Source organism: Rutidosis leptorrhynchoides, chromosome 9 (genome assembly GCF_046630445.1).
Source record: "Rutidosis leptorrhynchoides isolate AG116_Rl617_1_P2 chromosome 9, CSIRO_AGI_Rlap_v1, whole genome shotgun sequence".
In the NCBI taxonomy this organism is placed as follows: domain Eukaryota; kingdom Viridiplantae; phylum Streptophyta; class Magnoliopsida; order Asterales; family Asteraceae; genus Rutidosis; species Rutidosis leptorrhynchoides.
Genome location: NC_092341.1, coordinates 43,015,121 through 43,037,111, shown reverse-complemented (window position 1 = coordinate 43,037,111; position 21,991 = coordinate 43,015,121). Strand labels below are relative to the sequence as shown.

Below are 21,991 nucleotides of genomic sequence, written 5' to 3'. Positions count from 1 at the left end.
TTGAATACCGTGAATAAACTTGAGATTTGTCGCACAAATCGTTTGTATGTATCTTTTGTTTTCTTTTAATGAAAAGTGTTTGCCTTTCAAAAAAAAAAAAAAAAAAAAAAAACTACAATCAAACAACGTGATCTGCTGTAATTCTTTTTGCATAAATTTAATTTTAGAAAGTTGTTATTAAAAATATCTTTAATCCTTATCCTTAATCTAATTATTCAATATCCATAAATAAATAAAATACAATTTTCATAGACCATGTGATGAAAAAGTATATAAATGTGAAGACCATTTTCATTTGTAGTTATCTCTTGTCCTACAACCTAAAAAATGTCACAACCGCCGGCAACTAACCACATCGCCGGCGTCAATACAAACCCTATATTCACCTCAACCACCACCACCGCCACTCCGGCCGACAGCTCATTACCACCGTCACGACCTCATCCCCCTAAAAAAGTTATCTTTGCTGACCTCAACGTTGACCCTCCTACTGATACTGAAACCCTAGATTCTTTCCCCAGGTATCTCACTTTTTTTAATTATCATACATACATACATACATACATACATACATACATACATACATACATACATACATACATACATACATACATACATACATACATACATACATAAATTATTTACTGTAACATTATAATTAGTATCTCTTGTTCCTCAATTCATCAAGTTGTGTACTTTATGACTAATTATTACTCCTGATTAGTTAATATGTAATGTGGTATATGATTGTTTGTTTTCATGATTAACTGTTTTAAAATTATAAATTGCTAAATTGAGAGATTATTTGTGATAGATGTGGTTGAATTTTATATACTGTGTATAGGTTAAGTAATGAAGATAATAATCAAGATAAGATGAGTTTGTTGGGTAAAGATTCTGATATGGTTGAATCAGAAGGTAAACAAGCTAAAAAATTAGGGAGATCGCGTTCGAGAATCGGGAAAATAGAATCCCCAATTGATTGTGGTGGTGATGGTGAAGGTGATAATAATAGTCAAGGCGTTCCTTCATCTCGTGAGGAAAAAGTTAGCAGTCTTAAAACAGTGAGTTGTTTTAACACAATTTGCTGAATTTGTTTATTTTTCATAAGAATCAAAAAAATGAAGTGACTTTTTTTATATGTTTGTAGGGATTGGCACATGTTGCACGAAAGATGCCTAAGAATGCTCATGTTCATTTTATACTTGGTCTAATGTATCAAAGAATGGGGCAACCGCAAAAGGTATTCTTGTTTTTTTTTGATAATTTTTATGTAGTTGTATTATTATTTTTTTTTTACTGATTTTTTATGGAATTATTTAGGCGGTTTTGGCGTATGAAAAGGCGGAAGAAATATTGCTTCGTGGTGAGGAAGATGTTGATAGGCCAGATTTGCTTTCTTTGGTTCAAACTCATCATGCGCAGGTGCTTTATACACCTTTGCCTTCTTACTTATACGTCTAAATATGATTATAAAAGTTATATTATTATGGCTTTTATGTTGTTGTGTTAACTTGCAGTGTATTTTGCTGGGAAGTTCGGAAGATTACGGTTCGGGTAAAGAACCGGAAGGTAATGAACTTGAAGAAATTATTATGAAGTTAAAGGAATCGATGACATTGGATGTTAGACAAGTATCTGTTTGGAACACCTTAGGTGTGTTGCTACTTAAAGCGGGCCACTTGCAGGTACTCGTGCTTTATTATAATCTTTTTTTTTTATTTTATGAAAAAGGTATAATCTTTTTGATGATCTAAGATAACCTTTATTGTTTGTGTAGAGTGCGATAGCGGTACTTTCATCCTTGGTGGCGCTTGCCCCTGAAAACTTGGATTGTATCGGTAATCTTGGAATGGCTCATCTTCAAAAGTAAGGACCTTACGCTTTTGTTTTAAATTACTGTTATCACGATTTGTTACAATTGTAATGTATAAGGAGTGAGTAACGAATCAATAATTTGAAGTAGTAGCATCAGATTTGGATAATAGATATATATATATATATATATATATATATATATATATATATATATATATATATATATATATATATATATATATATATATATATATATATATGGTTGGCCAATTCTGTTTCTGATTATTAAGAAAATAAATCGATAAAATAACCAAAGATGACTTATTCATGAAACAAAAAACAGACACTTTGTGAAATGAAATGAAAATAAAGTCTCGTTAATTAGGTTAAAAAGAAAGGGTAAGTGAGAAATTTAATCTATACCCTTTGTTAAGCATTTATTTATGTGGCTGCTTTTATCAAAATAGTTATTTGACTTTAATATAGTCTAATAATCAGAAGCTAAACAATGAATTCAAACACGCCTTTAATCGTGATGCCTTTTTTTTTTCTTTCTGTCATCGATATACACGAAGTTATTAACACGTCCCTCCATCTGTCATCCAGGGGAAACTTGGAGCTTTCAGCGAAATGTTTTCAAGAACTCATCTTAAAAGACCAAAACCATCCGTCCGTTTTTATTAACTACTCTGCCCTTCTTTTGTGTAAATATGGTTCCGTAGTCGCAGGTATGTTGGTCATATTCCATACAATTTTACTATCTTGTTTTTTTTTTCTTTTCTTTTTTTTTGTTAGGAGTCCATTGTTGTAAAATTCGGCCGAGTCGGCTGACACGTCGGTTTGGGGACTAGCTTGCCCCGACTCACCCAAAAACGCCTTAACATTAAAAAAAAAAACTTTCACAAACATTAAGATCAGGTGAAAATATGAACATTTAAAAGACACTTTGTGATGAATGTTATTAGTTTGACTAGAAAACGCTCGAAGAATAATATTCATAATGAATGTTAATCCTGATGACGTCAGGTATAACATTCATCGTGTTGAATGTTATCATTCGAGCATTTTTTTGTCAAAATAATAACATTCATCACTAAGTGTCTTTTTTAAATGTTCGTATTTTCACCTTATCTTGACATTCATAACCAACTTTTTTTTTTAATAAAAAATAAGAAAAATTTACTCCCTCTTCCCTCCTAAAATTCACTTCGCTCTTGATTAGACATATATATACGTTTACATTTTTTACTCCGTATTACTAAAACACAATGTTGGTCAACACCCGACTCGTCCCTCCAAGGTCCCAACTGACTCGCCCAGACTCGCGACTTTTACAACCTAGGGGTGTACTTGCTGCAGAAACTAAATAAATGTGTTGATGTGATCCTAAAGGCTTCATTTTTCAGGTGCCGGGGCTAATGGCGACAACGGGGCTTGTGAGGATCGAGTTACTGCAATCAACGTTGCTAAAGAATGTTTATTAGCCGCCGCAAAATCAGACCCAAAAGCTGCACATGTTTGGACCAATCTTGCAAACGCATATTACATGGCTGGTGATCACAAACACTCTGGCAAGTGTTTAGAAAAGGCTGCAAAATTAGAGTCGAATTGTTTAGCAACTCGATACGCGGTTGCGGTTCATCGAATCAGGGAAGCTGAAAGGTCACAAAATCCTAGCGAACAGCTTTCGTGGGCCGGTAATGAAATGGCTTCGATATTAAAGGAAGGTGATTCTTTTGCAGTTGAGGTCCCGATAGCTTGGGCTGGGCTTGCTATGGTTCATAAGGCCCAACATGAAATCGCAGCTGGGTTTAAAGTTGAACAGAATGAATTGATGGAGGTTGAAGAACGCGCACTTTATAGTTTAAAGCAGGTTACTTTTTCACTTTGTTGGAATTATTTATAATTTCTTGATTACTCACAACTGAAGGTGGTGATTTTGGCCCATTTGGTTATTGATGGGTCGATTGGGGATACTCTTTTTTATGTATAACATGTAAAATAAGGGTAAAGGTCAAATCTTTCCCTACATTTTATTGTTAATATTATAATTATAATTGTAATATTATATCTTACACCGTTAGTTTATTCTATAAAAACTTGTACAAAAAAGAGTTTGGGGTTATCCTATAAATGTTGAACAACTCGGAATTACTCGGCGGCGAGTACTCTGTTTTTGCAACGTGGGGAGTACTCGGCGAGTATTTGGTCATCAAACTTAGTCAAACTCGGTCAAACTCTGGATTAATCGGGATTGCTCGGAAAATCAGTCAAAATCTGTCAAAGTCAAACTTGGTCAACATCTGAGTACTCCCTAAAAAGTCCCTGCCGAATACCCCGAGTAGCAATTTGCGAAACCTTGCATCCTTACCAGATCTGTTGACAGGTATGGAAATTTACTAGGTTACCCTTGCTTGACCCGTTACCTAACCTACCCATTTTACCATCTCTGCTAACAATGAAAAAGAAACCGTTTTTATGTTTTGTACCCTTAATTTCAGGCAATATTGGAGGACCCACAAGATCCCGTACAATGGCATCAACTAGGGCTTCATAGTCTATGTACACAAGATTTTAAAACATCCCAAACATACCTCAAATCCGCCGTCGCTCGAGACCCGAAATGTTCTTACGCTTGGTCAAACCTAGGAATCTCGCTGCAACTATCAGAAACATCGTCTTCACAAGCAGAAGAAGTATATAAACGTGCGTTATCGTTAGCCAAGCCTGAACAAGCACATACAATCTTTTGTAATTTAGGAAACTTGTACCGTCAACAAAAGAAATATGAAAGTGCAAAAGCCATGTTTACAAAATCATTGGATTTACAACCTGGTTATGCACCTGCGTATAATAATCTAGGGCTTGTATTTGTTGCTGAAAGGCGTTTTGAAGAAGCAAAATTTTGCTTTAGTAAAGCGTTTCAGGTTGATCCTTTATTGGATGCGGCTAAATCGAATATGATTAAAGCAGCAGCTATGTGTAGAGTAGGTGCGTTACTTATCGATTGATTGAGTTTGTATTTGAATTTGTACTATTTTAGTGTTTGTAATTTGTACATATAATGCATATATATGTACTGTTATTTTTAGATTTGTCAGGTAATTGTATGGTTTCAAGATTCAAGTTGGGGCAATCCATCTGTATGTGGAGTTTTAACGTAGTCGAGACGTACTAATGTCGTTTTATGTTTGTTATACAGTAAGCATGAAACATGTTTAGTTATTACAAATGAATTCAAAACAAGTCCACTGATAAACTTTGATTAATTTCATCATGTGTTAAAAAGAGCAAACTTTTAGGTCCCAACAAATTTGATATGTAAAGTTGGTAACTTGGTTATATGGGTCTAACGATATGTTTGGCACGAAGCTTTTAGGAGTTTTTTAAAGCTTTTAGCTCTCAACTTTTATAAAAAAGCTCATATTTAATAAAAAGTTCCGTTTGATTAAACGAGCTTAAAGCTTTTAGACAGAAAAAGCTAAAAGCTACTTCTAATTTTTTTGTTATTTTACTATTTATTTAATAGATTCAGCTCCTCTGCTAAACACTAATTTTTTTTTTTATAAATCTACCAGCTACAAGCTAAAAGTTTAAAGCTACCAACTAAAAGCTACTAGCTACAAGTTAAAAACTATCAACTACTTTTGCCAAACATACCTTAAATCTACACATTTGCTTAACCTAATTAACAAAATAACAAGGCTATTGATATTATAGCGGGCTAAAAGAGTCGAGCTAAGTTAGACCTCGGCTCGACTAGTATTATGCAAGTTCGACATCATCTCGGACTTAACTTATTTATTCAATATTAATATTTTTTATTACTGGAGTATTATTTATTGCTATATTTACTTACTTTTTTCAACATAATTTTGTTCTTTTCCAAATAAATGGATAGATTAGATATTAGATGTATATATAATAAAAAATAGGCCAAAATCAATAGTTAATAACTAAAAAATGGGATTATCACCAAAAACCCATTTTTTTTACTTTTCTTACGTGAGTCCAAAAAAAAAAAAGAATTTGCCAATTTACCCTCGAAAGGAGCAAGGTGTCTTGCTCCCTTGCGCCTTGCGTCCTTGCTTCCACCTAGGAGCAAAGAACAAGGTACCTTGCTCCTAGGAGTAAGGAACAAGGTGCCTTGCTCATTGCTCATTGCTTCTTGTTGTCAGGTGAAACCAAGGATGCAAGGACACAATGCTCAAAGGAACAAGATGCATCTTACTCCTTGCAAGGATAAATTGACAATTTTTTTTTGACTCACCAAAAAAGTCTAAAAAAGTAACTTTTTGGTTCCTTAAAAAATGATACAGTCATCTCATGTATTTGCTTTGCTTAGGCCCAAAAAAGAAATTAAGGTTTTTTCTTGTAGCTAAAAGCCTCGCTGGGGCCCATTTTTCATTATGTACGTGAAGTCGTGAATCACTGACGCTGTATTCTCGAGTTTATTTTTAAGCGGAAAGGAGCGGAAAAGAAAGGAGATGAGAGTGTTTTACTATCCTTCCTAATCCGCCCAAATATGGGCGGAGAGTGTTGTTAACAAATTATAACTGTACTATCCCCTCTAATCCTCTACTCTCTTCTCATTTCCACTTAAAATAAAAACTCGAGAATCACTATTATTTTATAATCTGTCTGTTTCCTTTCCTTTCTGTTAAAAATAAAACTCGAGAATGCAGCGTGAGTACGCTAATACGTTTCTGAGTCCTCTCTTCAATATCAAATCGGTACGTCGCTTCGCCTTTAAATCTTAATCGACAATTTTCAATTTTACATCTATGATCTATCTCTAATTCTCTATGTTAAAAGTGTAGATTGGCAGGACACCTTAACCCTGTGTTGACTTTGGCAACCCACCAAGCCAACCCCGTAATAGCCGGATGCCTGTAAATCACCTCCACCGAATACCCCGAATACCCCATGAGTGGCAAGCACGAGCCTAACCCGAAGGCATACTCCGAGGGAATTGCTCCCCCGGGACTCGAACCTGCACCATTTTGTGTAAAGCTTCCAAACATGGGGCCCAGCTTCAAAGGGACGGGTACCGTTGAAGCACTGCTTACTTCTCTTTATTAATTTTACTCATATTTGTGTAATTGTATCATTGTATGTAATTCTGTACGTGGCGATTACAATTGTAGTTTACTAATTTTGTAACTCTATCTTAATTTGTTAACCAATAGACCAGTTGTGGATTACATTTTTTTTATATGCAATTGTATGTTAATTTTTGTATGCAAGTTTTTGTATATTTAATTTACTCATGTCCAATTGTTCAAACTTTTCATTTCATCAAGTGTTAAGTATTGTTGCAAACTTATAATTAATTAAATTTTTTTTTTATGGTTATTGATTTGTATGTTGTATTTTTTATGATACAAAATAAGATAGACTCAAATATTGTAGTATGGTTATTTGATTTGGTGAATAAGATTAGGGATGGCTCCCAAACATTTATCCGGTGCTGAAAACCGTAAGAGAAAAAGGCATGATGAAGCAATTTGTTACCAAGAATGCGGTGAGAGCTTCAAAAATCATTTGTTACCTATTACGGTATGTAATTCTAATGCTACATTCTTTATGTTTAATGATATGACGCAAGTTGTCGTTTTTAAATAGAGTATATATTTGTTGGGCTTAGGGGCCTCAGGTTTTAGTTACAATAGTAGTTTTTATACACAAGTTTTGTTCTACTATTTTGTTTTGTTTTTTAATCAATTATAAGGTTAAGTTTTACTAATTGATAGATTTGTTTGTAGATGAAGTATGTGAAAATGAATTGGCGAATTTTAACTGAAGTTGAAAACGAGAATCTGATGTATCAAGGTGGTATTTTAACTGTGGCAATATTGAAGCAATACATTCGAACAAGCTTCAGAATTCCTCTGCACGTTAATTTCCGTCTTACGTATCGTAATGAAATTGGTCATCCCGTGATACTTTCTACAGACGATGATATTCGTGAGATTGGGCGTCAAGCTCTGCTTTCAGTCAAAGTAACTGTCGAACGTATCGGTTAGCCAATTACGAGTTTATTTTTATCTATGTTTTTTATTAACGTCATGTGTTTTATATTTTATTTTGGATTTAGAATTCAGACTATTCGTAACGGTGTGTGGTGTCACTTGCCTTTTTGCACTTTTTTGATGAGTATGACGTGTTTCTTTTTTGAGTAGAGTAATGGTGGTGTTAATTTTTGGTGTTAGTTAGGAGTATTGTGATGATGTGTTAAAATATAATTGGATTAAGTATTGAAAAAGGGTAAAAATATTATTTTAAAATAATAAAAAAATAATAGAAAACAAGTGACATGGGTCACTTTTGGTGTCACAATGAAACGGGTAAAGTGACATTGGTAAGAAACGGGTAAAGTGACATATGGATATGGGTAGATGTGGAGTAGGGATGACATCGAGCCGGGTTTGGGCCAGGTTTGAGTAATCCCGGACCCGGACCCGATAAGGAAAACTAGTCCCAAACCCGGACCAAATACTCGACGGGTAAACGGGTACCCGTTTACTTTTTTTTTTTTAGCAAATAAATACATTACCAAAAACATATACAATCTATAACTCTGTAAATTATATGCTTTATTTATATGTGTATATTTGTACAGTATATATTATTTCCTATTTTCAATTATTATCACTATCAATTTTTAAATATTTGTATAAATCAGATTCTTGATTTAAATGCAGATGAAAATGTGAAGTTAATAGATGATAAATACATATATAAATTCATATTGACCTTGTAATCAACATATTTTTTAATTTAATTTTTGTTATTATTCATTTTTAATTATTATTATTATTATTATTATTATTATTATTATTATGCGGGTAAACGGGCCGGGTAGACGGGTCTTTATTTAAACCCAGACCCGAACCCGAACCCGAATATTTTTTGAAAATCAATCCCATACCCGGCCCGAGACCCGTAGACCCAGACCAGACCTGGCCCAATTATGTCGGATTTCGATTTTTCCCGTCGGGTTCAGGCTTTTTTGCCATCCCTAATGTGGAGTCACTTGGCGTCCACATAGGCAAGTGACGGGTCACTTACCCCCGATGCAAATAGTCTTAGTATGCGGTATAGAACATCATTGTCCAACGGTAGCTGTTATAATAATAATATTAGATATTAGATATCGTCACAAGTTTAAATAATGAGAACAAGAGTACTTATATAGTTATATAACTTTACATCCTTATTCCTTTTTTTGAGCTCTTAATTTATTTTCATTCGATTATTTAAACAAAAAAATATCATTCTTTCAAACTTTAACCATCTGAAATGGTTACTATTACGGATCACTATAAAGTTTACACATCAAACACCATGTATTGATGAACCAATATTTCGTTCGTTATCAATCATTCACAATTAAACTCTTTATTATGGATGCAAACTCTTTATTTATTTTATTCTTCACTTTCTAAAATAAGAATAAGAATAATAATAAATTAAATTGTACACATACTAACTAGTTAATGATTCGAACAAGAGGGTGGTCGGTCGCGCGTTGCGGCTGTTTTTTCTGATATTTTCGAGAGGCCGTTTCTACTGCTAGTGTAGTGCTGGTTACATGGAGTTTACATATAATACTTAAAGTTTCTAGTTAGAGTTAAAATCCAAAGAAGAGTTTGACAGTGAGGAAATCCTCACTTTTGAAACTCTATGGTGTACAAAACTGCATTAAACCTAAAGAATATTTTAATATATCAGTAATTAAGTAGAAGCAGTCTATAAGTTCTTAGTAAACTCTAACTGCAAATTGATCAATTAAAAGTGTGCAGCAATCTCTGTAAATTTGCAATGTAATTAACCTAGGTAAAAAAAAAAAAAAAAAAATTATAACTCTCTCAAACAGAACAACACTGGTATAGTTATTATTATACTATTTGATTATGGACGAGTACAACTCACGAAATCCACCATTTGTACTATCAAAGGTGGGTGTGTGCGTGCATGCGTGCGTGCGTGAAGTCAATGTTGGTCAACTGACTCGCCCCGACTCGCGATTTTCACAACCTTGGAGTGTACTTGCTGCAGAAATTAAATAAATGTGTTGATGTGATCTTGAGGGCTTGAATTTTCAGGCGTCGGGGCTAATGGCGACAACGGGGCTTGTGAGGATCGAGTTACTGCAATCAACGTTGCTAAAGAATGTTTATTAGCAGCCGAAAAATCAGATCCAAAAGCTGCACATGGTTGAAGAACGCGCACTTTATAGTTTAAAGCATGTTACTTTTTCAGTTTGTTGGAACTATTTATATATTTTCTTGATTACTCACAACTGAAGGTGGTGATTTTGACCCATTTGGTTATCGATGGGTCGATTGGGGATACGTTTTATATCTAACATGTAAAAGAAGGGTACAGGTCAAATCTTTCCCTACATTTTATTGTAAATGTTGTAATCACATCTTACACCACAAGTTTATACAAAAAAAAAAAAACTTGTACAAAAAGAGTTTTGGGCTATCTTTTAAGTGTTGCAGAACTGAGAATTACTCGGCAAGTACTCGGTTTTTGCAACTCGGGGAGTATTCACGAGTGCTCGGTCAAATTTGGTCAAACTTAGTCAAAGTCGGTCAAGCTAAGGATTACTCGGAAAATCGGTCAAAACTCGACCAAAACTCCGGATTACTACGAAAATCAGTCAAATTTTGTCAAAGTCAAACTTGGTCAACATCTTAGTACTTCCCGAGTTGCCGAGTACTCCCTAAAAAGCCCCGACCGAGTACTCCCCGAGTAACAATTTTTGAAACCTTGTATCCTTACCTGATCTGGTGACTGGTATGAAGAATTTACCCCTGCTTGACCCATTACATAACCCGCCCATTTTGCCATCTCTACTAACAACAACGAAAAAGAAACCATTTACATTTTTTTGTACCGTTTAATTTCTGGAAATATTGGAGGACCCACAAGATCCCATACAAAAGCCATGTTTACAAAATCATTGGACCTGCAACCTGGTTACGCACCGGCGTATAACAATCTAGGGCTTGTATTTGTTGCTGAAAGGCGTTTTGAAGAAGCAAAATTTTGCTTCAATAAAGCGTTTCACGCCGACCCGTTACTGGATGCAGCTAAATATAATATGATTAAAGCAGCAGCTATGTGTAGAGTAGGTCCGTTACTTATCTATTGATTGAGTTTGTTGTATCTGAATTTGAGTATTTTAGTGTCTGTAATTTGTACATATTAATGCACATATATCTAAAGTTGTTTTTCGATTGTCAGTTAAATGTATGGTTTCAACATTCAAACTGTATATGGAGTTTTAGCATAAAGTTATCACTGTTTCAGTGTGTAGCACACGGCTTATCCGGATTAATTTGTAACCATTTTCTAACCCTTCACTAACCACCAAAAAATATGAAAATTTGACCTTATAAATTAATAAGAACTCCTATAGATTCGAGCTAGATCTATAAAAGATTCAGGTTCACTTTCAATGTTATATTTTGAAAGTTTTACAATCCTAGAGTTGAATGCAGGTTCAATGTTATGTTTTTGAAGTCTAATAACATCAAAGTAAGTATTTTTCTCACAGGAAGACCGGTAGTATCTGTCCGTCGTTAATATCGCCAAAAGAGCTCCCTTGCGATAACGGTGGTGCTTTATGTCAATGTATAGCACAATGGAAAACGGAGGTGTATACTTTTATTTGTTTGTACCACATGCTTATATAAAATGTAATCTATCTAATGTAAATTTAAATAAAACTTAATTTATATTTTTATTGATTGTTTATTTTAGGAATTTTATTTTAATCTTTAACCACAAAATTAAAAGATTGACCTACACCCTAACTAATTAACCTATTATTTTCTCACTTTTTTTTAACTTGGCCAATTACTAGAGAATCGTAAAGTCACCACTCCTAAAATCACCACTCCAAGTGCTCTAACATATTTTGTGTATATCTCTTTCGCTTCTCACAAGAACGAATGCACCTGTGGAATGAAAAATTAAATCGGAATAATTAACCATTAGCTATTTTTCTTAGATCTTATATGGTCTTTTTTACCTTTAACCAAGTAAAAAAAAACACTCAAATGTTTATATATTCCCCATTATAATATTTATTTATTTTTATTGTTTTTTTACATTTTATAAATTAAATTTATTTTTATTGTATTACATTACTTTACATCCTTTTACCATTATAAGAGGTATCTTCGAGCCAGGTCAAGATGGACAAACGTTCAGTGCCAAAAATTATTAGAAGAGCTCAAAATTTGAATATGTATATACTTTTCTCAAAATCTTCAATCAAATTAAATAAAAAATTGTCGGATAAAGTTATAATATGGTAATTTTAAATAGTTAAGTGCATTGTAAATAAGATAAATTAATAAATTTAAGTATTCCCTATCATCTTTTTATACGTATTAAAAATTTTAACGCGTACTAAGGCCCATTTTTATTTTTGCCAAGATCTTTTACATTTTTGAGATGACCCTAACCATTATTATCCCTTTATACTACAAATGGGCATTTTTTAACAACACCATCATGATATTAGTATAACATTTTTTCATAACGAAATTAAATGTTTTGTAATTGTTGTACTTATGCAAGGGATCATCAATCCTCATATTTAGAACAGCTCCAAACTACCGTATAATTAATGAAGCATGTGTTATTTTGTCCAAAATAAATGAAGTGTAGTGCTTTGTCTTCTATTTGTTACGGATTTTTATATTTCGTGATGGCGGTAGCATTTTTTTCCATCGGTAGAATTACTTTGTATGTATCTGTTGTACCATATTTTGATACTCCTATGTAATAAAAATCGATTTCTTTATACAATTTAATACGGAGTATTTATATTTATATGTATGAATCGATTATTCAAGCTTCGTATATAATACTTGTATTTAATAGCCACGTATTTAATCTCCATGAATTGATTCCACTTATTTGATCTTGATGAATTGACTTCATTGTAAAATCATGTGCAGTAAAAACCCTAATTATGAGTAATTGAAAAGGGCAATTTTTGGCATAATATAATATATAATAGTAGTTTAAATTTAAATTTAAATATAGGTGTCAACATCCTATTGATTTTGTAGGCTAAAATGATGTCTAGAAAGATCATTTTCCTAGAGTGATTTACCTTTGCAAGTTATTTTTCTTACTAGCAAAAATACAATTATAATTATCCAGAATCCAAAATCCAAAAGTTCACGAATAAAATATAAAATTATCATATTATAGAAACAGCATACAACGCATTTGTACATCCACCTTTGTGCTTAAGTTGCACTCAATATTGTAACAATTTGACACCTGTTGGTTCACCCTATAATTAGTCAACGTGATATATAAATGAAACATCCATTAAATTAAATAAAAATAAAAATTTACCATCAACAAAATTACAAACAACCTCCTATGCTCTATTAATGATTTGTAAGTTTGCCTAAAATTATTAACCTTCCCTATACGAATAGAAAGCTAATAAAACAAGCATTATAATATCACCCACATACTTAAACCGTTGTTAAGTTAAAACAAGTATAACAGAGGTTCACGCCACAAATATTACCCGCTAAAGAAAATATTCTAACACTGCTTTATACAAAAGTTATATACTTCTAAAAATTGATAACTAATAATTGTTGGGTTTTATTTTTTGATTTCCAATTATGTAATGAAGCCCAAACCCAACAATTTAAGGCCCAAGTTGTTGTTTGACCTAGTCAACATCTGAGGGCATCTTTTATCTCATGTTCTAGCTATTTTTCATCATAAGAGTGCAGAGAGATAGATCAAGAAATAGAGTGAAACCCCAATTCCCGTCTACAGTTACAGCAGGCCAGAAAACCTTCGATCCCCGGAGATCCGACCGTTGAATCTTCACAATTTTTGGGCTGTGTCTTCCTGACATCAGTGCCAACATTTTCAACCGTTGAATTCATCTAATAAGGTCTGTAGGTCGTGTTCTTGCTGCTGGAACAGAGAGCAGATTTTTGGGTGAGATAATTCCTCTTTTGTCTTTTAGGTTGTTCATATACTTGTTGATTGTTGTAGTTCAAGAGTATGATGATGTTGTATACCTCTATATGATCTAGAGAAGACCTATTGTATTGTTCTCTTTGTTGATGATAGTGGAATTTAAGTGGCTTACGAGTCCCGTGGTTTTTACTCTCGATTTTGAGGGGTTTTCCACGTAAAAATTCTCGTGTGTATTGTGTGCGCTCGATTATTGTTATTAGCTGATTTGGTACTAAATTGAGACTGATTTGGGTTGGATTTGGTATAGCTTATTTGTTAGCATCCTCGCGGTTTCATACGGGTCGGGAAATGGTTGTCAAACGGATGTTTGTTTCCGTTTTGTAGATTACCCGTTGTGACTATTTTTCCATCAAATTGGTATCAGAGCTAGGTTATTTGATTTGACTTGTGTGAAAGATGGAAGCTAATACAAGTAAAATGATTAGTTTAAATGGTTCAAATTATCATGTTTGGAAAGGTAAAATGGAGGATCTTCTTTATGTGAAAGATTATTATTTACCTGTTTTTACTGAAGGTATGTCTGATGGTAAGTCTGAAGCTCAATAAAAAAATTTGCATAGACAGGTATGTGGGTATATTCGGCAGTGGGTTGATGATAATGTTGTGAACCATATTAGCGGGGAGAATGATGCTAAAGCCTTATGGAAAAAGCTTGAGCAGTTATATGAACGAAAGACTGAGAATAACAAGTTGTTCTTAATTAAGCAGATGAAGGCTTTGAAGTATCATGATGGGACTCCTATTACAGATCACCTAAATGCATATCAGGGTATTATAAATCAGCTTGCAGGAATGGGTATCAAGTTTGAGGATGAGATTCAGGGTCTCTGGTTACTTGGTACATTACCGGACTCTTGGGAGACTTTTAGGACATCTTTGTCCAACTCTGCACCGAATGGTACTATCACCATGGAATTGGCTAAGGGTGGTATTTTGAATGAAGAGATGAGAAGAAAGTCACAAGGTTCCTCTTCACAGTCAGATATCTTGGTCACAGAAACGCGGGGGAGAAGTCATAGTAGAGGTCAGGGTAAAAGAGGCAATCATCATAGCAGCTCACGCAAAGGCAAATTTGCTAATGTTGAGTGTTATAATTGTCATGAAAAGGGGCACACAAAGTGGTATTGTCCAAAGTTAAAAAATGAGAAGAAAAAGGCATATGACAAGAATAAACAAAAGAAAAGTGATGGTGGTGATGATGATAAGGTTGAAGTTAACGCTATCACGGATGAGTTCTTTGTTTGTATTGATTATGATATGATCAATCTTACTCATGATGACACGAGTTGGATTGTTGATAGTGGTGCTACATGTCATGTTGCAATATGTAGAGATCACTTCTCATCTTACACTCCAGGTGACTATGAATTTGCTAGGATGGGTAATTCTGGGTTATCAAAGATCGTTGGTATTGGAGATGTTTGTTTGAAATTTGACACGGAAATGGAGATAGTTTTGCATAATGTAAAACATGTTCCGGATATGAGACTTAATGTTATTTCAACAGGCATTCTTGATGATGATGGTTATTATAACGTGTGACGATCGCTCCAAATCCATATGGACGAACACGTCATTCATTGATTTCATTGCGAGGTATTTGACCTCTATATGATACGTTTTGTAAACATTGCATTCTTTTGAAAAGGCATACCATAAATGAATATTTAAATCAAAGGTTTTCGACATCTGATGATTTCTACATATAGACAATCACCGTATATAATAGTTTACAATAGTACTTCCGTTGACAATGCAGTCAAAATAAGGTACATGATGATGAATTGGTGAATGCAACGTTTTCTTGAAAAATATGCCATATAAGACTCCATGCACATAGCTTGTCTATCATATAAGCAAACAGCGGAAGACTTCTAGGGAACCTGAGAATAAACATGCTAACAAGTGTCAACACAAAGGTTGGTGAGTTCATAGTTTGTATGTTTCGCATAATCTGTATATAAAGATGGATCACAAGATTTCAGTTGTTTCATCTAGAAACGTTTATCAAAATATTCTACGAAATTGAGCACCCAGGTAACTAAACTTAACGTATATATAATGTGTACCCTTTGTATAATCATCTTAATAATACACGCAAACCAACGTGTACGCTTCTCAAATAGCATACGTCCGTTAAAAGGCTAGCGCTCTAGCTCGGACGGGGATATCAAGCCCTATGGATCCATATACTACTACTCGCGCCCATCAGTTCTTATAACTGGCAGTTACTAGTTACCAAAGCTAAGGGATTTTCGGTTCAAACTCAGTGTAGAATTTAGTATGTACTTGTATCCATTGCGTTTAAAATAAAGTGCATGTATTCTCAGCCCAAAAATATATATTGCAAAAGCAATTAAAAGGGGAGCAAATGAAACTCACACATATAAATATTGTATATCGGTTAATAAAGCATTTGCATGTATTCTCAGCCCAAAAATGTAGAGAGTAAAAGGGATCTTATGAAACTCACCTTAGCAGCACATAAAGTTGTTCACCAAAACGTGACCGAAACTCGGAATATCAAATAACCGTAGATCTCAACGTATCAATATTGAGATTCAATATTGTAGGAAAGTACGTAGATGCATGATAATGCTAAAAACGAACATATATTTCATAGCATTATTCCTCAAGAAAGACAAGCTTTTAGTTGCAATTGTTCTATTTACAAGTGATATTCGTTTAAATAATAAAATGTGAAGACAAAAGACAGATTCGACGAATTGAAGACGCAAACGACCAAAAAGCTCAAAAGAACAAAAGACAATCAAAGAGGTTCCAATTATTGATAAGAAACGTCTCGAAATTACAAGAGTACAAGATTAAAAACGCAAAGTACAAGATATTAAATTGTACGCAAGGACGTTCGAAAATCCGGAACCTGGACAAGAGTCAACTATCAACGCTCGACGCAACGGACTAAAAATTACAAGTTAACTATGTATATAAATATAATATAATATATAATTAATTATATTAATTATATATATATTATATTTATAAATAAAAAACCGTCTGCAGAGAAAGACTCCAAGGACTGAGCTGTAAATTCATTCTCCGCGACTCGCGGAGTTTGAAGAGGATTTCACCGCGAGTCGCGGAGCCCCAAATTTCGAAAATCCCTATAAAGCCAACCGAATTCTGATCACAATTCATAATCTTTTTCTTCTCTTATCATACGTAAACGAAATATATATATATAATTTATATTTTAATTTTAATTTTAATTATAATTCTAATAATAAGGGTATGTTAGCGAATGTTGTAAGGGTGTAAGTCGAAATTTTATCCGTGTAACGCTACGCTATTTTTAATCATTGTAAGTTATGTTCAACCTTTTTATATTAATGTCTCGTAGCTAAGTTATTATTATGCTTATTTAAAACGAAGTAATCATGATGTTGGGCTAATTACTAAAATTGGGTAATTGGGCTTTGTACCATAATTGGGGTTTGGACAAAAGAACGACACTTGTGGAAATTAGACTATGGGCTATTAATGGGCTTTATATTTGTTTAACTAAATGAAAGTTTGTTAATGTTAATATAAAGATTTACAATTGGGCGTCCCTATAAATTACCATATACACTCAATCGGACAAGATGGGCGGGGTATTTATATGTACGAATAATCGTTCATTTAACCGGACACGGGAATGGATTAATAGCCACTAGAATAATTAAAACAGGGGTGAAATTACATTCAAGGGTAATTGGTGTAATTGTTAACAAAGTAGTAAAACCTTGGTTTACACGCAGTCGATAACCTGGTGTATTCATTAAACAAAATATTAAAACCTTGTTACAATTCGAATCCCCAATTAGTTGGAATATTTAACTTCGGGTATAAGAATAATTTGATGAGGACACTCGCACTTTATATTTATGACTGATGGACTGTTATGGACAAAAACCAGATGGACATATTAAATAATCCAGGACAAAGGACAATTAACCCATGGGCATAAAACTAAAATCAACACGTCAAACATCATGATTACGGAAGTTTAAATAAGCATAATTCTTTTATTTCATATTTAATTTCCTTCGTTTTATATTTAATTGCACTTCTAATTATCGCACTTTTATTTATTGTTATTTAATCGCACTTTTAATTATCGTACTTTTTAATTATCGCAAGTTTATTTTATCGCACTTTTATTATTCGCAATTTCATTATCGTTATTTACTTTACGCTTTAAATTAAGTCTTTTATTTATTTAATATTTTACATTAGGTTTTAACTGCGACTAAAGTTTTAAAATCGACAAACCGGTCATTAAACAGTAAAAACCCCCCCTTTATAATAATAATATTACTTATATATATGTTTGTATTTTTATAAAAGTAAACTAATATAGCGTTAAGCTTTGTTTAAAGATTTCCCTGTGGAACGAACCGGACTTACTAAAAACTACACTACTTTACGATTATGTACACTGCCTATAAGTGTTGTAGCAAGGTTTAAGTATATCCATTCTATAAATAAATAAATATCTTGTGTAAAATTGTATCGTATTTAATAGTATTTTCGCACTAAAAATAATACTATTTCGTATACCTTAGCTTTGACATCAAGTATTTTTGGCGCCGCTGCCGGGGACACTCTTAAACGCCGGAAGCGCAACGCTAATAATAAAAAAAAAAAAAAAAAGATTTTTAGCTTACTTCTATTAAAAATTCGTTTTTGTAAAAATACGTGTTAATTATTCAAAAATATAAAAAGAAAAAACAAAAATATAAGTTTTTTTTTTTAAATATTTAAGTTTTATAAGTTTCTTTATTCTTATTTTAATTTATAAAAATATAAGTTTTATTAAATATCTTTTATATATAGAAAAAACAGAAAACAGAAAATAAAAAAAAATAAAAAAAAGAAAAAACGCGTCGATTCAAACTGTGCCAGAATTGAATTTCTGAACCCCGCGACTCGCGGGGTTTTCTTCATTAATTACCGCGACTCGCGGAGACTTTCTGACACGCCGACAGAAGCCCTAATTCAGCATTTATTACGGATTATTATTAATTATTATTAATATAAACCCTAATTATGTATTATTATTATAATTAAGTTTTATTTTAAAATTTCTTTTTATTTAATTTGTTTTATTTTGCTTAAATTAGTTTTATTAAATTGTAAAATTAGTAGTTTTATAAAAAAAAAAAAAAATAATATAAAAATAATATTTTTATAAAAATTGTAATTTTTACAACTTTTTGTATATTTTTATATTTTGTCCCTTTTTAATCGTTTTAGCGTAATATTTGTATTTTTAGCTCATATTTAATTTTAAACTTAGTTTTTGCCATAGTCATTTTTACTCCTATATTTTTAGGCTTTGCCGTAGAATTCCTTAAGTGCTTTTTTTTTAGACTAAGATTTAGGTGCTTTAGAATTTTGCGACGCCTTTTTAAGTTTTAGTTTCTTTTTAAGTTATTTCCATTTGGGATTTAGTTTTTCCTGTAAGCTTTAATATTTTTAGACGACTTTTACTATGTATCAATTATCATTCCAATTAGTAATTTCAATTTGCGATTATAATTTTAAGTTAGTTGTAGTAATAAGGTTAGGTTAGTCAAGTATTTTTAAGTTTTTATAAGTTTCCTTTATTTTTCCGTGACCTTTTATTTTTCAACCATTTTTTTTCTTCTTTTTCGACCTTTTTCGACGAACTCTTTTTCTTTCTTATTTCTCGATATTCTAGTTTTTAGGACATAGATTTTTATTCTACTTCTTATCTAAATTTCTTAAAATTACGAAAATTTATTTTAAGTGGTTAAATTGATAGACATCAAAATTTTCTGGTTCGTAGTAATAGTTGGATTTGTACGTGGACCGGGTTATTGGAGCCAAACAGTCCTCAATTATTTTGAGACCAAACGAATCCTGCCCCTCTGCTGCATCTTTTGGCTATTCGAAACGTGGGCAAAATCAGAAAAGTCTATTAATTGGATAACTTATTATAATTTTTCTTTCCTTTTAAAAACTAATAGAATATTCAGTGAATGCACCGAGCAAGACGTTCATCACCTTTTGTACGTTCACCACCTGTAACTAGATCAAGACATTTAGCAAATATAACCGCCGTTGATTTTTCTTTAGAATCGTCATCCAGTAGACCAAGTACTTCAGTTCAAATTTCCGATAATCCATTTTTTGAACCCGACCTCACAATTGAGAATCCGGAAAATATTCAGGAACGGTTCATAGATCCTGAACCATTAAACTTTCCTCCGGAGCCACCAATCATTCAAACAAAGATTGTTGAGGAACGAACCATTAAATCAGAATCATCTAGTGATACCGATTCAACAAATTCAATTATGGAGAATCTGGAACCTTTAAGTATGGAAGACCGAATGAGAGCTAAACGCACTGGCCAAGGTCACGCAATTACTCATCCAGACATTAATACGCCAGATTATGAAATCAAAGGACAAATTTTACACATGGTGACTAATCAATGCCAATTTAGTGGTGCGCCGAAGGAAGATCCAAATGAACATCTACGTACCTTTAATAGGATCTGCACACTATTTAAAATCCGAGAAGTGGAGGATGAACAGATATATCTCATGTTATTTCCCTGGAATTTAAAGGGAGAAGCCAAAGATTGGTTGGAATCATTACCTGAAGGGGCGATCGATACATGGGATGTTTTAGTTGACAAATTTCTTAAACAATTCTTTCCTGCATCTAAAGCCGTAAGACTTCAAGCAGAAATTGTTACGTTCACACAGAAGCCAAATGAAACTCTATATGAGGCGTGGACAAGATATGGAAAGTTATTAAGAGGATGTCCGCAACATGGTTTAGACACCTGTCAAATAGTACAAATATTCTACCAAGGATGCGACATCACTACAAGGAAAGACATAGATATAGCAGCTGGTGGTTCTATTATGAAGAAAACCGAAACTGATGCTTACAAAATTATTGATAACACTGCTTCCCACTCACATGAGTGGCACCAAGAAAAAGATATCGTTAGATCATCTAAAGCAGCTAGAGCCGATTCTAGCCATGACTTAGATTCCATTTCCGCAAAGATAGATGCTGTGGAGAGACGAATGGAAAAGATGACTAAGGATATTCACTCAATACGAATTAGTTGTGAGCAGTGTGGAGGACCACATTTGACAAAAGATTGTCTCAGTATTGAATTAACAATGGAACAAAGAGAGAATATTTCATACATAAACCAAAGGCCTGGAAATAATTATCAGAATAATTATCAACCGCCAAGACCAATTTACAATCAAAACCAGATCTATAACCGAAATATTCCATACAACAACCAACAAGGTCCTAGCAATCAACAAGTATCCAATAATACTTATAATCAGCAAAGACCGAATTTTCAAAACAAACCACCACAACAAACCGATGATAAAAAACCAAATTTAGAAGATATGATGACGAAGCTAGTTGAAACTCAAGCGCAGTTTTTCACATCTCAGAAACAAACCAATGAACAAAATGCTCAAGCATTTAGAAATCAACAAGCTTCTATTCAAAATCTAGAACAAGAAGTGAGTAACCTAGCAAGATTAATAGGTGAAAGAAAACCGGAAAGTCTACCTAGTGATACAAACGCTAACCCCCGGAATGAAACAGCTAAAGCCATTACCACAAGAAGTGGTACAACACTTAAACCACCTAAAATACCTGTAACTTCTGATGAAACTATTTCTACTCCACAAGAACCACAACCTGATCAAGATAAGGAAAAAGAACCGGTAGTTGAAAAGGTTAATGAAGATAACACAGTTAAGGATAAACCTTATGTTAAACCATACCAACCACCACTTCCTTACCCGAGTAAAATGAAGAAAGAAAAACTTGAAGCCGAGCAATCCAAATTTTTGGATATGTTTAAACAGATAAATGTAAATCTTCCTTTCATTGATGTGATTTCAGGAATGCCAAGATATGCTAAATTCTTGAAAGATCTAATCTCAAATAGAAAGAAAATGGAAGAACTCTCGGCTGTTACTATGAATGCTAATTGTTCAGCAGTGCTGTTGAATAAGATACCAGAAAAACTATCTGATCCAGGAAGTTTCACAATTCCATGTTTTCTGGGTAGTCTTAGTTCAATAGAAGCATTGGCAGACTTAGGTGC

General features: G+C 33.2%; 2 protein-coding genes across 4 annotated transcripts; both read left to right on the top strand.

The window, feature by feature from the left end:
* The first annotated feature begins 291 nt into the window (after positions 1–291).
* LOC139866354 (uncharacterized) lies at positions 292–5,004 on the top strand. Its single transcript, XM_071854575.1, has 9 exons — positions 292–521; positions 845–1,064; positions 1,151–1,243; positions 1,324–1,425; positions 1,521–1,688; positions 1,781–1,869; positions 2,425–2,546; positions 3,225–3,691; positions 4,320–5,004. The coding sequence occupies exons 1-9, from the start codon at positions 328–330 to the stop codon at positions 4,827–4,829; spliced, it is 1,965 nt and encodes a 654-aa protein (XP_071710676.1). The 5' UTR covers positions 292–327; the 3' UTR covers positions 4,830–5,004.
* A 1,501-nt stretch (positions 5,005–6,505) lies between these two features.
* LOC139867486 (uncharacterized) lies at positions 6,506–11,014 on the top strand. 3 transcript variants are annotated; one of them, XM_071855853.1, is made up of 4 exons: positions 6,506–6,551; positions 7,262–7,377; positions 7,584–7,839; positions 9,927–11,014. In XM_071855853.1, the coding sequence occupies exons 2-4, from the start codon at positions 7,264–7,266 to the stop codon at positions 10,040–10,042; spliced, it is 486 nt and encodes a 161-aa protein (XP_071711954.1). In that variant the 5' UTR covers positions 6,506–6,551; positions 7,262–7,263; the 3' UTR covers positions 10,043–11,014. The 3 variants fall into 3 exon arrangements, with proteins under 3 accessions (XP_071711954.1, XP_071711955.1, XP_071711953.1); XM_071855854.1 differs by lacking the exon at positions 6,506–6,551 and having other exon boundaries at positions 7,190–7,377; positions 7,584–7,820; XM_071855852.1 differs by lacking the exon at positions 6,506–6,551 and having other exon boundaries at positions 7,190–7,377.
* Positions 11,015–21,991: the final 10,977 nt, after the last annotated feature.

Coding starts and splice junctions, on each gene's coding strand:
- LOC139866354 (XM_071854575.1), top strand. CDS start 328: ATGTCACAACCGCCGGCAACTAACCACATCGCCGGCGTCAATACAAAC. Junction 1,065..1,150: donor AAGTTAGCAGTCTTAAAACA/GTGAGTTGTTTT, acceptor ATATGTTTGTAG/GGATTGGCACATGTTGCACG. Junction 1,870..2,424: donor GGAATGGCTCATCTTCAAAA/GTAAGGACCTTA, acceptor TCTGTCATCCAG/GGGAAACTTGGAGCTTTCAG.
- LOC139867486 (XM_071855853.1), top strand. CDS start 7,264: ATGGCTCCCAAACATTTATCCGGTGCTGAAAACCGTAAGAGAAAAAGG. Junction 7,378..7,583: donor ATCATTTGTTACCTATTACG/GTATGTAATTCT, acceptor ATTTGTTTGTAG/ATGAAGTATGTGAAAATGAA. Junction 7,840..9,926: donor AGTAACTGTCGAACGTATCG/GTTAGCCAATTA, acceptor TTGAATTTTCAG/GCGTCGGGGCTAATGGCGAC.